Source organism: Oryza sativa, chromosome 2, assembly GCF_034140825.1.
Source record: "Oryza sativa Japonica Group chromosome 2, ASM3414082v1".
In the NCBI taxonomy this organism is placed as follows: domain Eukaryota; kingdom Viridiplantae; phylum Streptophyta; class Magnoliopsida; order Poales; family Poaceae; genus Oryza; species Oryza sativa.
In genome coordinates, this window is record NC_089036.1 from 4,868,883 (window position 1) to 4,883,804 (window position 14,922).

Genomic DNA, 14,922 nt, shown 5'->3' on the forward strand with positions numbered 1-14,922 from the left:
GAAAATTTGAGTACTCATGACACGTTTTTTAAACTACTAAACGATGTGTTTCATACAAAAAGTTGCTCTAAAATATTATATTAATCTATTATAAAGTTTATAATAATTAAAACTTAATTAATCACTTATTTACAGAAGAAAAGAACACCACCTAAATTGATATCATTTACTATATTTCATTTTAAATTCGTTGTTCTATGATAAATTTAATTTTATGATACATCCTATTAAATACGTAGTTCTATAATAATTTAACCAAAGTACACGTAGTTTTTATGGAATTTACCTTTCTCAAAAGAAATAATGTCCGAGCACGATGGGCCGCAATCTTGGCCCAGTCACAGTAAAAAAAAATCTCGTAAAATTGAGGGGGTTTTACGCATTTTTTGGAAAAAAATAGCAGTAGCCGCAGCGGAAGCGGACAGCAGCATCACAATCAGCGAGATGCAGGCGGCGCTCCTACTCCCAGCGCGGCCGTCGGCGGCGGCGCCGCCTACGCTCTTGCGGCGGGGGGCGGCTTCTGCGTCCTCCGCGCGCGCTCCCACTCCCCTCCCTGCGGGGCGCCTCAGCGGCGGCGTGCTGAGCGCTGTGCGGCGCCTTACCGTGGCGGCGGCGGGGTCGTCGTCGTCGTCGTCGGGCCCTCTCTACCCGACGCCTCCCCCCACCGAGCAGGACATCGAGCGGGCCAAGTTCGAGCAGGTGCTTCGCTAATGCCGCACCCCCCTTTGATCTGTCTGTGCCTGGTAGAGGTGCCTCTGCTTGAAGTAGGGTTAATCGTGTGTTCGCTGATATTCTCGAGAAAACTCATGTTGCTGTACCACTTGGGGATTGGGGATGTATCTAGTGTTGGATTATGTAGTGGTCGCGTGTTTTCCGATGTGCATTTGGGTATCATGAGGTTTAGGGTTCAGGCATCGAGCGATTAGTAATCTGATGTCTCTAAGACAGGGAATTGTTACAATTAAGCGAAGGTAATGATTTTTTTAGAGATATCGTCTGTAAGCGACTCGTTCTCTTTTCTGTATATTGTGATGACGTTAATCGCGCATAATTGTTGGATTCACTTCTGTTAGTTTATCAACCTTGCTGCATTAAGTTTTCCTTATCGTGTGTCCTGTCACATCTATTGCTTTCTGATTGAAGTCTTTGTGAAGCATCTGGTTAAACAATATAAATATATAATGTGTCATTCTTCGCTAGGATATGATTTATACCTTTTGGTTACTCTATTATCCTAAAGACACGGCATCATTGGCATACTTCGAATTTTGATACCAGCATACCACCACTTCTTCCTACTTGTATAACAGAATACCTTCCTGATTATGAAGCTACGCCAAGGCCATCTTTTTGCCTTTTAGTTTGATATGCCATACTCAATTTGGTTTGTAAAGATATTTAATATTCTTGATGGACCTTGTTGGTTAACCTTCATGATATTTTTTTTTAAGATTGGGAATTTGCTATTTCTTCATGCTTGAGAATTTTACATAATAATGTATACGCCACACCTTTTAACTTCTGTATATGCTTGTTTTAGCCTAATTGACATTTTTTTTTGCCCATTTCCGTGGAGTAAATGGCAGGTTGTCAAGAGACTGGGGAAAACAGCGAGGTATTTCAAGAATTTGGGTACTCTTGGGTTCTGGTCCCAGTTGGTGTCCACAGTTGTTTCCGCTGGAATTTTGTCATTTTCTACAGTTATTACTGGGAAGGTGACAGCACCTTTTACATTCTATGCAACTGCTGCTGGTATTGCCGCGGGTTTTATTTCAGTCTTCTGGTCATTTGGTTACATCCGCCTTTCTGAAAGACTTAGAAAAACAGCAAGTGAACCTGCTAAGGTACTCTCTTTCTCAACCCCATTCCCTGTTTTATAATGTCTCAACACTGCCCTTAACTCATTTTCGTACTTGTCTGACTTCTATTGGACGGCTGAACTGGTGCTTTCACATAAGTGTGTTATATGTCTGCTTTTGGAGTTATATATTTTAGGTGGTTATTTTGTACGGCAAGTTTGATATTCTTCTTATTTGCCTTTTTGGTAATAAAATAAAACTGTGAATTGCTTTCCAGGCTCCTCCACGTGCTGATGTAATTAGAAGTCTGAAAAATGGCATTGTGCTCAATATGCTCGGGATGGGTGCTGCAGTTCTCGGCATGCAAGCAACTGTTGGGGCTTTGGTAGCGAAGGCTCTTACTACCTCTGCAGTACCTTACTATCAAGCAACTTCCCCTGGTCAAAGTCCTGTTTTGGCTCTAGATGTTTTCCTAGTTCAGGTATTTGATTTGCACATATCCTTTCTCCCCTTGAACCATTTTCTCTCCAAATTTTCAGTTGAAAATAAGCACCATGGTTCACTCTCATTTTTCTGCATTCAACATTCTGGTGCTGGTTTTCAAGTACTTAACTCATTTCTACTAGGAAGTAATACGTTTGTACACTTGCAGTTTTTTTAAGGGCCCCTTTGAAATGGAGGATTGGCAAAGATTCATTTGCCTAACGAATTTTCCTATAGAGCCCTTTGATCCATAGGAAAACTTCCATAAGATAGGAAAACTTCCATAGAATAGCTTTCCTATGGTCAATTCCATAGGAAAATAAGCAAGAGGTTAGACCTCTTGTAAAACTTTCCTTTGGTTGAGTTTTTTCTGTGGTGCAATCAAAGGGCTTCTTGTGCTCTCAATTCCTGTAGGATTGAAAAAACATACTAATTCAATTCCTGCGTTTGCCCTATTCCTACAATTTTCCTATCTTGCCTTTCAAGGGGGAACCTAAACGACATATATTTGTTTATCTTGGTAAAGAACGCTCACTGAGAGGTTCATGTTTACATGATATTCTATACTATCATCTACTTTAAATGATTTGTCTGATTCTATATATTTTTATTAACGTTAAGGATCATGTATGTGTAATAGCAACGAGATAAATCCAGCGTACTATGCCTCACTCTGAATAACAACAAAATATAACTACCCTAAATATTTCCAAACTTTCCCTGCTTTTAATCATATAATCCTTCTTCCATGTTGAGTAGAAACTTATATTATAACCATGTTATCATTTGCTATGATGGAAAATGAACTACTGAATTGTTGTTTTTGGTCATCATTGCACACTCCAGTTTATGATCTGACCCGTTGTAGTGCCATTAATCATGTTGAACAATCATGATACGCAGGCTTCAGCGAACATCATCCTGTCGCATTTCCTTGGCCTGGCGAGCTCCCTGGAGTTGCTGCGCTCCGTGGCCATCCCTCCAGCAGAAGCTGCTGCGGCGTGAGCATATCAGCGCATATGCCAAAGGCAAGGGCTCCCGTTGATCATCTTGCTCTTCATTTGCTGCTTCGGGCTTTGGTATTCGCTAGGAGTAGCACCGCTCGTCCGCCTGTATGTTTCTTGTCCAGACAAAATTTAAAAAAAATCTAGCTTTCACTGCGTAAATTTCATCTTGCTTGATGCTGAGTAGCAGCAGGTTCACATGAACAGCAGTACACCGGGGAGCTGGTGGTGGTACACGTACGGTAAGCACACAGGCTTTACGAGTTGAATTTGTGAGCGTACAATCGCTAAGGTTGGGCCGAGTTGTTGGGTGGTGGCACTGCTCACCAGGCTGCAGGCTACGGCACGGGTGGACCATGGAATGGGCTGGGCCCTGCTCCCGCCCGTGCGACTGTGTCCTCCCCAGCGCAGCACGAGCGGCGGTTGCGCTCACGCACTAGAGTAGAAATCAATTAAACCCATGATGCCCCCCCCCCCCCCCCCAAAGCGAAAGAAAATTAGTACCACTACAGTACTAGGAGTATGTGTTGAGGAATCAGGAAACTTGACATGTTGCTAAATGACCCAGTTTATCTAGGAGTACTTAATTTTGAAGAGTCCGTCGTGTCAAAAATAATTGGAAGAGTCCGTACACATACTAGTGGTTGTGGGTTTGCTCTTTGTACACATAAATGTGTTGCACTGTTGCTTGTTTGGTGCCTCCAACGATTTTGCAGTGGTTATATAGTAGTAGCACTACTCCGTCTATTGTTAGCATGCACTTCCAATTATGCACCTTGACAATCCAAACAGTTGTTTAAATTAAAATTCAAAATTTCATTGTACTACACGTACTACTCTTAAATATAAGGTGTTAGAGAAAGGTACATAAGGAGATTATCGCCCTCATTGGATGGCAAATGCTTTGGCTGATAAGCCATTTAAGCAAAATAAGCTAACCAATTTGTATTGAAGTTTGGCTGAATTGGAGGTAGCTTTGGCTGATCAGCCAAAGTATTTGGCCAACCGATGAGGCCGTATAAGAGGATGTTATAATTAGTTGAGAAAATAAAATAAATAAAGAATTAATATAGTAAAAGATTATGATTGATTGAGAAAGATGAGTGCTAGTCCCTTTAAATTTGACTAAGTTTATAGAAAAATATACTAATATTTTCAATACAAAACAAACATATTATCAAAATATATTCGATACTAAATTCAATAAAACTAATTTGATGTTGTAGATGCTGCTAATTTTTCTATAAACCTAGTTAAACCTAAAAACTTTAACCCAGAAAAATGTTAAACAAATATATTACTAACTGCACTCTACTGTGTCCGTTTGTCCGCTCGCGGGGGCGCCGGAATCTCTCCGCTCTCCACCACAGGCAGACACACACACGGCACCCCTCCCTCCGCCCGACCACGCCCAACACGTCCGCTCCCGCAGACTCCACAACCGCAGTTCAGTTCAGTTCAGTTCACGCACGCACGCGCTGACGCGCCCGTACACCACCAGCCCGGCCGGGGAGAGAGAGAAATCCCGAGAGAAAACGAGAATATCCCGCGGCGTCGGCAGATCGGCAGCGGGTGGTTGAGCTGGTACTAGTACGACTAGTCGTCAGTGGAGTGCCGGCACGTACGGATTGGAGGCAGACAGACCGGGTCGACTCACCTCATAATCATTTCTTTCAAAAAATCTGCAGAGATCGTGGCTGTCCGTCTTGTAGTGAGAAGCAAAAAAACGGTGAGATTCGATTCGCGGCTTTGGTTGGTTGGTTGGTTGGTTGGTTAGCTACTGCAAAAATCACAAAACAAACCGGTCTCCGGAAGTTGCAAGGAAGCTGCGAAACGGGTGGCTGCTCTGGTTGTATAGTACTCCCCTGGATCTCACGCACAAATTTATGGGCGTGTTTAGTTCACACTAAAATTGAAAATTTATTTGAAATTGAAACGATTTGACGGAAAAGTTGAAAGTTTATGTGTGTATGAAAGTTTTGATGTGATGGAAAAGTTGGAAGTTTGAAGAAATATTTTGGAACTAAACACGTGCGTGTTTAGATTCCAACTTTTTTCTTCAAACTTCCAATTTTTCAGTTACATCGAACTTTCCTACACACATAAACTTTTAATTTTTCCGTCACATCGTTTCAATTTCTTCAAACTTTCAATTTTAGCGTGGAACTAAACACAGCCATACACAACCGAGATCGGTAAGCTACAGTATAACTCAATCAAACACTAATTTCGTTTTTTTTCTTCTCTTGCGTGGAGTTGGATTGGATGGGGGGTACAGCGCAGTACAGTACCGGCCCGGTGTCGGTGCGGTGGGAGGCCGTTAAAGCCATCGCCAGCCTGTCCCTGCCTCCCAGATCCACGTCCCCTTTCGCCCTGCCATGATTCCCCCTCCTCCTCTGACTTCCTTTCTCCACACTCACACACTCTCGCTTTCCTTGCGCCTTCGTCGTTTTCCTCTCCCCGCATACGCGTCGACGCACAGCAGCAGTAGCAGTATGAGTGCCTGGGTGTGGGGCCCACAGGTGGTTGTGTACGATAGCAGTACACTACACCCTCTCTTCCAAAATACGTAGGTTTATTTGTGGGCTCGATCATTAATATCGATAATTACTATTTATGTTTTATCATCTGGTACTAATCATATAAAAGTTTTACATAATATCGATAATTAAATATTGAATACAGACGATTATAAATAAATTTATTTTGGGAAGGAGCAATAGAGAACGTATAGATCGACGGGGAGACACCTGCGCTGCGGGTAGTGCTGAGCTGTGCCCATAAACTGCCGCGCCATGCGTCCCTCCCCTCCCCACGAAATCGCGCCGGTTTTTATCTACCAGCCACGATTTTGCGCTCCAGCCTGGCGCCCCTGTCGTTTTCCGCACGGGCTAACGATACACCCTTCTCCTATCGCTGCCAGGTGGGGTCGGTGTCGTGCTGGGGCCCACGCGTCAGTGGCGTTGGGTCTTCCCGTCGGCGCGGGGGGTGTGTGGGCGAGCAAACTGCCGGTCGTACAGTCCGGCTTGTACACACACGGTACGGGCGGGGCCCGGCGGCGGGTTGGACGGTTGCGATTGAATTCGGCGGGGTGATGGGGGGATGGGCTCCGGCGCGGGCTACGCCTTCGGCTTTCGCGATTGCAACCAAACAAACCCCAACCCCCGTCGCCTTCCCAAATGCCCACTTCCAACACCAAGGGGGATGGATGGATGGATGGATGCACTCATGCACGCTTGCATGCATGGCTGGATAGATGGATGATAGGTCGATCTATCATCCACCCGAGTTTTCTCCTTCCCAACCTAGCGGATGGATAAGCTCGTCGTCGTTGTCGCCACCGCCGCTCTCTTTTCACATTCTCTTTGCAAAATATCTATACTGTTTTTATTTTAAAATACAATAATTTAGTATGAGATGTAATACATTTAGTGCTGTGAATCTAAAGACAGTGATGAAAAAGAAAATTAGCATAACGAAAATATAAATATGAAGTACTTTCTCCGTTTCAGATTATAAGACTTTCTAACATTGATAACATTCACTTTCTGTGAATGTTATCAATGTTAGAAAGTCTTATAATATGAAACGGAGGAAGTATGTACGAAATCCGGTTTTAAAATGTAAACTAGTATGATGGCCCGCGCAGATTGCGCGGCTAGCATCATTATATTTTCTCTCATATAATAGCATATATGTTTTCTCATTATATTATTCAAATATATTAAAATGATAACATAATTTTAATTTTTGCAATAACTTTACAAAACTACTAATGTGTAATATTCATATTATATTTTATATACCTGTTAGTTATTAATTATTTTTAATATCAAATTTTAGTTATTTGTAAATTATATATTCCTATATAGACTTTAGACTCGTCTTTTAATATTTCATTTTTTTAATTTCGCATTTTCTGTAAATTGTATTTCTATATAGACTCTATGCTTTTCTTCCAGTATTATTTAATTTTATTTCTGAATTTTTATTATTTCTAATTGTATTTATATGTGGACTCTAAACTCATCTTTCAATATTCTTTAATTTTTAGTTTCGAATTTCAGTTACTTCTAAATTGTATTCCTATATTGACTTTAAACTCTTCTTCCCATGTTTTTCTTAATTTCGAATTTTAGTTATTTGTAAATTGTATTTTTATACGGACTCTAAACTCTACTTTTAATTTTATTATGTTCATTCCAAATTTTAGTTAGTTTTAAATTCCTATACGTACTCTATACTCTATTTCTAATATTCCTTATTTTTAATTCCGAATTTCAGTTATTTTCTAATTGTATTTCTATATGGACTCTATACTCTACTTCTAATATTCCTTATTTTTAATTCCGAATTTCAGTTATTTCCTAATTATATTTCTATATGGACTTAGTCTCCTCTTCTAATATTCCTTATTTTTTTTAATTCCGAATTTGAGCTATTTCTAAATTGTATTTCTATATGGACTCTAGTTTTCTCTTCTAATGTTACTTATTTTTTAATTCCGAATTTTAACTATTTCTAAATTGTATTTCTATATGGACTCTGTTTTTTCTTTTTCTCCGATTAATGTAAGAATTTCTAGGCCATGAGAACGAACGTGGGAGCTACTTTTTCTATTACTTTAATAATATAATAGATTTTGTTGGCAGCTCATGAGTAGTAAAATTATTTTGGCACTATAAACTGAAAAATAAAATGGATGGAGACACCGTTCTCGTCTTGGGTTAACCGCTCCAACACTTTCATAATTGAGTTTTCAACGGATTTTATTTTTTTTCCTCTCTGTGTGTGTTTGACTGTACGGAATGAGAAGGATTATTCAAATTTCAAACGGCACAGGGACCCGCCGGCCCCCGTGTAACAAACCAAACCAAAACGGCCTTCGTCCACACTACTCCAGCTCGAGGAGGACCGCGTGGAGCTCCCTGACACGTGGGACCCACCAAACCTCTTGTCCCCACCCGCCATCCAGGTACCGAAAATGACGCGCCTCGCCAGCTGTATGCCACCGTCTCCTTCCCCCCACCGCCTATATAATCCCCTCTCCCTCTTCCTCTCGCCATCGAGTCCGACACGTCCACATCGCCATTAGAGCAGCTCGAGGAAGGAGGAGGAGGAGGTTGATTCGATGGGGATGGAGGCGGAGTGCGATAGGATAAAGGGGCCATGGAGCCCTGAGGAGGACGAGGCGCTGCGGCGGCTGGTGGAGCGGCACGGGGCGAGGAACTGGACGGCGATCGGGAGGGGGATCCCGGGGAGGTCGGGGAAGTCGTGCAGGCTGCGGTGGTGCAACCAGCTGTCGCCGCAGGTGGAGCGCCGCCCGTTCACGGCGGAGGAGGACGCCGCGATACTCCGGGCGCACGCCCGCCTCGGCAACCGCTGGGCCGCCATCGCGCGCCTCCTCCCCGGCCGCACCGACAACGCCGTCAAGAACCACTGGAACTCCTCCCTCAAGCGCAAGCTCGCCACCGCCACGGACGGCGGCGAGATCGACCGGCCGTGTAAGCGCGTGAGCCCCGGGCCGGGGAGCCCGACGGGATCGGAGCGCAGCGAGCTCAGCCACGGCGGCTGCGGAAGCGGAAGCGGCGGCGGGCAGGTGTTCCGCCCCGTGCCGCGCCCCGGCGGCTTCGACGCCATCAGCGCGGCGGACGTCGTGCGGCCGCCGCGGCGGCGGGACGACAACGACGACGACGGCGACGACGACCCGCTCACCTCGCTGTCCCTCTCCCTCTCCCTCCCGGGGTTCCACCACGACAGCGCGCGGAGCCACTTCCAGGAGCTCCCCTCCCCCTCCCGCTCCCCTTCGCCGCCGCCGTCGCCGCCGGCAGCATCTCCATCCGCATACCCGTTCAACGCCGATCTCGTCTCCGCGATGCAGGAGATGATCCGCACGGAAGTCCGCAACTACATGGCCGGCGTCGGGCTCCGCGCCGGCTGCGGCCCGGGCGCCGTGGCCGAGTCCTTCATGCCGCAGCTCGTCGACGGCGTCATGCGCGCCGCCGCCGAGAGGGTCGGCGTCGTGACCCGCCAATAAAACCCCCCAAAAATAAAAAAAAAATCAACCATCCCGGTTCAAATTCACCACAAATGCACGGTGAAAAACCACCTGTTAATTATGAGATCTGTGTAGTATTATTAGCACTAGAATTTTCCTGGTTCATCTTTGTATTTTACTTTGAGTAAAATTCTTCTGCTGCTCTGAAACAGAGCAGCGGTGAAGGGGAGGTAAAAAAAAAATCAGAAGCGAAATGCTAGTGCATTGCTACTACCAGCACAGCAGCAGCATCACGGACAGGTTGGCCGTTTTCTGTACAGGAACGAGGTGATGGTGAGATGTAGCGACAGGTTTCTCCTTCCCTTTGAACCGTCCGTGCAACGAAGAGTCGAAGACTACTTGGGCATCGATCAGATGTGCGAGTTGAAAGTGATAGTAGTAGCAGCATGCTGTACTAGCAGTACGCATATTGGACATTTCAGAGCATCTAACTTTTAAATGTGGCAATTAAGGATTTACCAACCACAATCTATAACATATGGGTAATCTTTAATTGCCACTTTAAATAGTTAAATATTTTTATTTTGGAGCTATATGGCCGTACTCGAGCTGTAAATAACCGATGATCTTTTCTTTTTGGAAAAAAAAAAGCCTTTGTTTCGAATGTATAGGAATTTTCTGAGAATCTGAAAGTACTTATATTCCTCAGAACCGTAAGAACTTGTTTCTTATTGGCCGCTTTGCGTCGTTTAACCGTTGGGCATTTGTCTCTATCAACTCTATGTGCGTATAGAATGGATGGATTCCGATCTCATTGTCTCTTTCCATCAGTCTATGTGTCACGTGTGTAGAGAATGATGAATTGATTTATACTCCGAGTAGAACTCTTTTGCTAAGCTAATTCATTCCTATTCCCAAAGAAAATGGGCGTATGAGTCTCATAGTAATACGAGACAATTCAATGCCCAAAGGAAATTGATTTCTACTGTAGTGAGCTGTACTGTCCAGCAAAACGGTTGTGTACTGTTGACCATTCGAATCGATCGTTGGTGCAGCGCACGGTACAACGAAGTAATTCGGCCGCAGCGGCCAGAGGAGCAGGGAGCCAATATGAGCTGGCTCGTAGTAAATCGAGTGCAGGACGAGTAGTAGTAGGAGTGAGCTGTGACAGTTCACGGTTGGCGGTATTTATACCAGCAAGTGATGAAGCTAGCTGTACACAGCTGACCTGACCAGCTGCTCCCCCCAAACATCCCTTTCCTGTGCAGAACAGTAGCTTAAAGGATTCCTGACACTGTTGCTGCAGCAGCAGCAGCAGCACTACTAGTAGTAGTACTACTAGCAAGTTAATTGCAAATCTGCAATTTGTTCAGCAGCTTGAAAGCAGATGCTTGTTTGTTGAGGCCGTTTTTGCCGGTGATGGTTGGTAGTCTGGTGTCTCTGCAGGAGGCAACATAGGCCTCGGTAATTCTCACCCATCGACAGTTCAGGCCCGGCCCAAATTGGCCAGATGAGCCCACTGATCTTAAGCCCAATGCAAGTGAAACGCAAGCATGATTTTGATCGGAAATGCAAAATGGTCCATATATTGCGAGGCCGAATTTATACCGGAAAGGCACACGGACGTTACATGGACAAGTCGTCAGAGTCTCACACAAACAAGTTCAAGAACGGATCATACGGATGCTGCCATGAGGGTGCACGGCGGCGATCAGGCGGGCGGCGCGTCGGCGTCGTCGATGTTGCTGCCGGCGACGTCGACGACGAAGCGGTAGCGGACGTCGTTGCGCTCGAGGCGCTCGAGGGCCTGGTTGACGTAGTCCATCTTGACGACCTCGATCTGGGAGGTGAGCCCCTTGTCGACGCAGAAGTTGAGCACCTCCTCCGTCTCGGCCATGCTCCCGATGAAGCTGCCGGTGATGGCCTTCCGGCCGAGCATCACCATGGGCGAGATGAAGCTCAGCGGCTGGTTGATCACCCCCATCAGGATCAGCTTCCCGTCCAGCTTCAGCAGCGCCAGGTACGGCTCCAGCGGGTGGTGCACCGGCACGGTGTCGATGATGTAGTCCAGCGAGTCGCCGGCGGCCGCCATCGCCGCCGCGTCGGAGCTGACGAGGTAGGCGTCGGCGCCCAGGTCGTCCATGGCCTCGCCGCGCTTCCTCGCCGACGAGCTGATCACCGTCACGTGGTGCCCCATCGACTTGGCCACCTTCACGCCCATGTGCCCCACGCCGCCGAGCCCCAGGACGCCGCCGCGGAGACCTGGCGACATCAGCCCGAAGTGCTTCAGTGGGCTGTACACCGTCAGCCCGGCGCACAGCAGCGGCGCCGCCTGCTCCGGCGCTAGCCCCGCCGGGATCTTCACCACAAACCTGCACACAAATTCATTACTTTTTTTACTAGTTTCTTACCATCTCACTAACCAAATATTTTAATCTTTTTAAGACGTGACAACTTTCAGATTAGGCAGGTGGATCAAAAATCACGGGATGTTTTGGTTTGATGCCAGAATTTGCCCTATCAAATAGTTGGCACTTTAAATAGTACCATGTATATGTTTGTAATGATGTCAAAATTTACCAAAGGTAATACAACTCTTAGAGCAGGTACAATAGCAGGCTAATAGCCTGCTTACCTAATATTTTAACATATATGATAGAGAGAGGGAAAGCAGAGAGAGCAAAGCGGACGACAATCCAGTCACCGGCTCAAGCACGAGCGCCTAGGCGCTCTGGCCCCCTGCAGCTCGGGACAACCAATCGAAAATTAGAACTTGAACATGCAGAAGTTACCAACACCTGACAGGATGCCTTGGTTAAAGCATGGGTGTAGCCAATTACTGTATCTACCATTGTTTAGTTATCTCTTAAATAATGTGGTGAATTTTGGAGCCGGCAGTTAACTTTACTATTGAACTTGCTCTTATAAACCAACTATACTAAAATATTGGTAGTGCCAAATCTTGACCATGATTTGACGCTACCAATGATTTGGTAGCGCACCAAACAAAATGAGCCCAACATTTCACTGTCTCTGCTAGTTTACCAACTGACTACAACGACGCTATGCAACAATCCAACTTTTGCTCTGTTCAAGAAGCAATTCTTCCAACAACAAATGGACTAATGGACCGGGGTAGGTGAGGACTTATCAGTTAATCAACACTTTATACCTAACTTTGGTGACTTCTCACTTTACACTCAACACAGTACCGACTTCTCGACATCTCTTTCAGTCTCAGATGACATTTTCTCCACAAAATTTTCTAACAGACTGGACTTTACTTTGGATGTTCGGAAAAGTCCAGTCTAGTTTTCTCTACCTAGAACACTGACAATATGATAATATGATAATGATATCGTGATCAGTTGGTTGGTGATTACTTGTTGGAGTAAAGCTGTGTTTAGCACTCACTTCTGGTCGACGACCATGGCGGAGGCGAAGCCGCCCTGGGTTGGCCGGCCGTCGGTGTAGACGTCGTTGTAGGACCAAATCCTCTTGTTGCAGTACTGCTCCACATTGGCCTTGCACGGATGGCACTCGCGGCAGCAGCCGACGATGACGCCGACGCCGACGACGTCGCCGGCGCTGTACTTGGTCACCTCCGGCCCGACCTCCACCACCTCGCCGACCACCTCATGGCTGCAGACGAGAAGAGGAGAGAATTTTCTTGGTCACCGACAAAATCCAACACATGACTGAATATTGGTACGACAATGGAAGTGTACTGGAAAAAGGAATTCTTGGTCACCAACTAATTAATCCAACCAATTATTGTTGCATACTTAGTACGACATGCAGATGGTGTAGTAGTACTAAATTACTACTAATTAGGCATCATTTTTCAGCCTGGTGTTGGGGATCTATCGTGTGCTTATTTAAAGCCCATCAGATCAGGGAAGGTTCTCGCTGAGGTTTTCTTTACACGTGTCTCTGAAACTGATGGTGCATCTAATCTGTACTATACCTGTCATGAAAGGTGTTGATCAAAAAAGAAAAATGCTAAAAGCGATGCACTAACTTATCTTTCTGTTCCAAAGGAGTGTGATATAGTGGTGCATGTGCATCTATGCCTTTTGTAAATCTGAAAAAAGCACTGACCAGATTTGCTAGTTACTAGTGCCTACTCTTTTCTGATATGTTTGTTATCCCAATCAGTTAATAAGTTTATCTTCAGTCTACTATAGAATACACCATCAAATCAATTGCTAGTAGAAGATCTCCATTGACATGAGCCATGATCCATCTAGATAACTGTGAATAATCTTACCCAGGGACCATGGGGTACTTGGAAGCACCAAGGTGGTTCTTGGCCTGGTGGATGTCAGTATGGCAGATACCACAATACAAAACCTTCACCACCACATCTTCAGGCCCAGTCTTCCTGGTACCACCACATACAGGAAAAAAAAAGAACATTAGTTGATCTGTTGCATAAGATGCTTCTTCAGTTATTCCATTCTACAAGAAGACAACTCAAGGAAATTATTGATATATATATAATCCTCCTTTTCTTTAAGGAGGCATGGCACGAGAATTGCATAGCAAATATATATATTAGAAAATTATAAAGAATGCTTCTGAAAATATATATATGTGGAGCCAGGCAACTAGCCAAAAAGAACTCCATGCATTCTGTCTGTTTGCCACAACTGCTCCGGATTCAGGGATTCTGTTCCTTTCACCCAACAAAACCAAGACGTGACGATGATTGCAATAGCCAATTGGCGGTAGGTGAAGCAGTTTTGGTAGTACACTAGTACTACACCACTATACTCTTCATGTTGGACTTATACTAGGAGAGGAGCAGGAATACAAAATAGAGTCAAACTCACGTGGGAAGTGTGGAATGGATCGAATGGAGGAGCCCAAAAAAGAAAAAAGAAATCCAATTGCTCTCTTCACCTCTTCACACTTTGGCCAAGAGGCAGAAACAATCTGAGTTGTACTCGAGGCAGATGACATGAACACAAACAAATTAAAACACGGGGGCATCTAAACAACTAAAGCACTGGAACGCCATCAGTTTTCAGAAATTCAGAAACGAACCATCTGAACAACTAAACTGTAGTAGAACGCATGTACCAGAGTTTCAGAATTGAGACAAAAGAGAAACTAAAACCTAATCCCTCCGTTTCTACCGACCTTAAGCAAAACTTGCAAGAACAAGATCGAGAAGGAGAGGGTGATCGATCATATCATATCATACCTGAGGGTGTAGTTGTAGGGGGTGAGGTGGCCGGAGGCGTCCCTGGCGGCCCACCCGGTGACGGTCTTCTCGGCGGCGAGGCTGCCCATCGTCTCTGGACACGAACACGCGACGCACGAGGCGGCGGCGGCGGCGGCGGCCAATGGATGGATCGGATTCGGGAGGAGGAAGAGAACAAGAACAAGAAGTGCAGTGGCTGATTCGCTCTCTCTCGCTGAATTCTGGAGAGGGGGTGGTGCGTCCCGCAGCGAGTATATATAATTAAAGGAAAACATCGCGTTGGACGGGTCGTGACTGAGAGGGGGAAGAGGGGTTGGTGAAGGCTGGCTGCCTCGGAGATCGTGCCAGGATCTTCTGTGGCCACACGGCCTCAATTTGATTCGTTTTTGTTTTTTTTTTTGTTTTCGTGCAAGACAGTTTTTAAATTGA

The 14,922-nt window shown here is 45.3% G+C and overlaps 3 protein-coding genes across 3 annotated transcripts; 2 read left to right on the forward strand and 1 right to left on the reverse strand.

Moving 5' to 3' along the window:
- The first annotated feature begins 423 nt into the window (after positions 1-423).
- Positions 424-3,448, forward strand: LOC4328550 (protein TIC 21, chloroplastic). The gene is made up of 4 exons (XM_015767999.3): positions 424-699; positions 1,587-1,844; positions 2,077-2,280; positions 3,186-3,448. Exons 1-4 carry the CDS (start codon positions 445-447, stop codon positions 3,285-3,287), a joined length of 819 nt encoding a protein of 272 aa, XP_015623485.1. The 5' UTR covers positions 424-444; the 3' UTR covers positions 3,288-3,448.
- A 4,905-nt stretch (positions 3,449-8,353) lies between these two features.
- On the forward strand, positions 8,354-10,058 carry LOC4328551 (transcription factor MYB44). The gene has a single exon (NM_001409370.1). It carries the CDS (start codon positions 8,418-8,420, stop codon positions 9,321-9,323), a length of 906 nt encoding a protein of 301 aa, NP_001396299.1. The 5' UTR covers positions 8,354-8,417; the 3' UTR covers positions 9,324-10,058.
- A 761-nt stretch (positions 10,059-10,819) lies between these two features.
- On the reverse strand, positions 10,820-14,720 carry LOC4328552 (cinnamyl alcohol dehydrogenase 2-like). Its single transcript, NM_001409368.1, has 4 exons — positions 14,494-14,720; positions 13,555-13,668; positions 12,699-12,926; positions 10,820-11,656 (listed from the first exon to the last, which is right to left on the reverse strand). Exons 1-4 carry the CDS (start codon positions 14,580-14,582, stop codon positions 10,996-10,998), a joined length of 1,092 nt encoding a protein of 363 aa, NP_001396297.1. The 5' UTR covers positions 14,583-14,720; the 3' UTR covers positions 10,820-10,995.
- Positions 14,721-14,922: the final 202 nt, after the last annotated feature.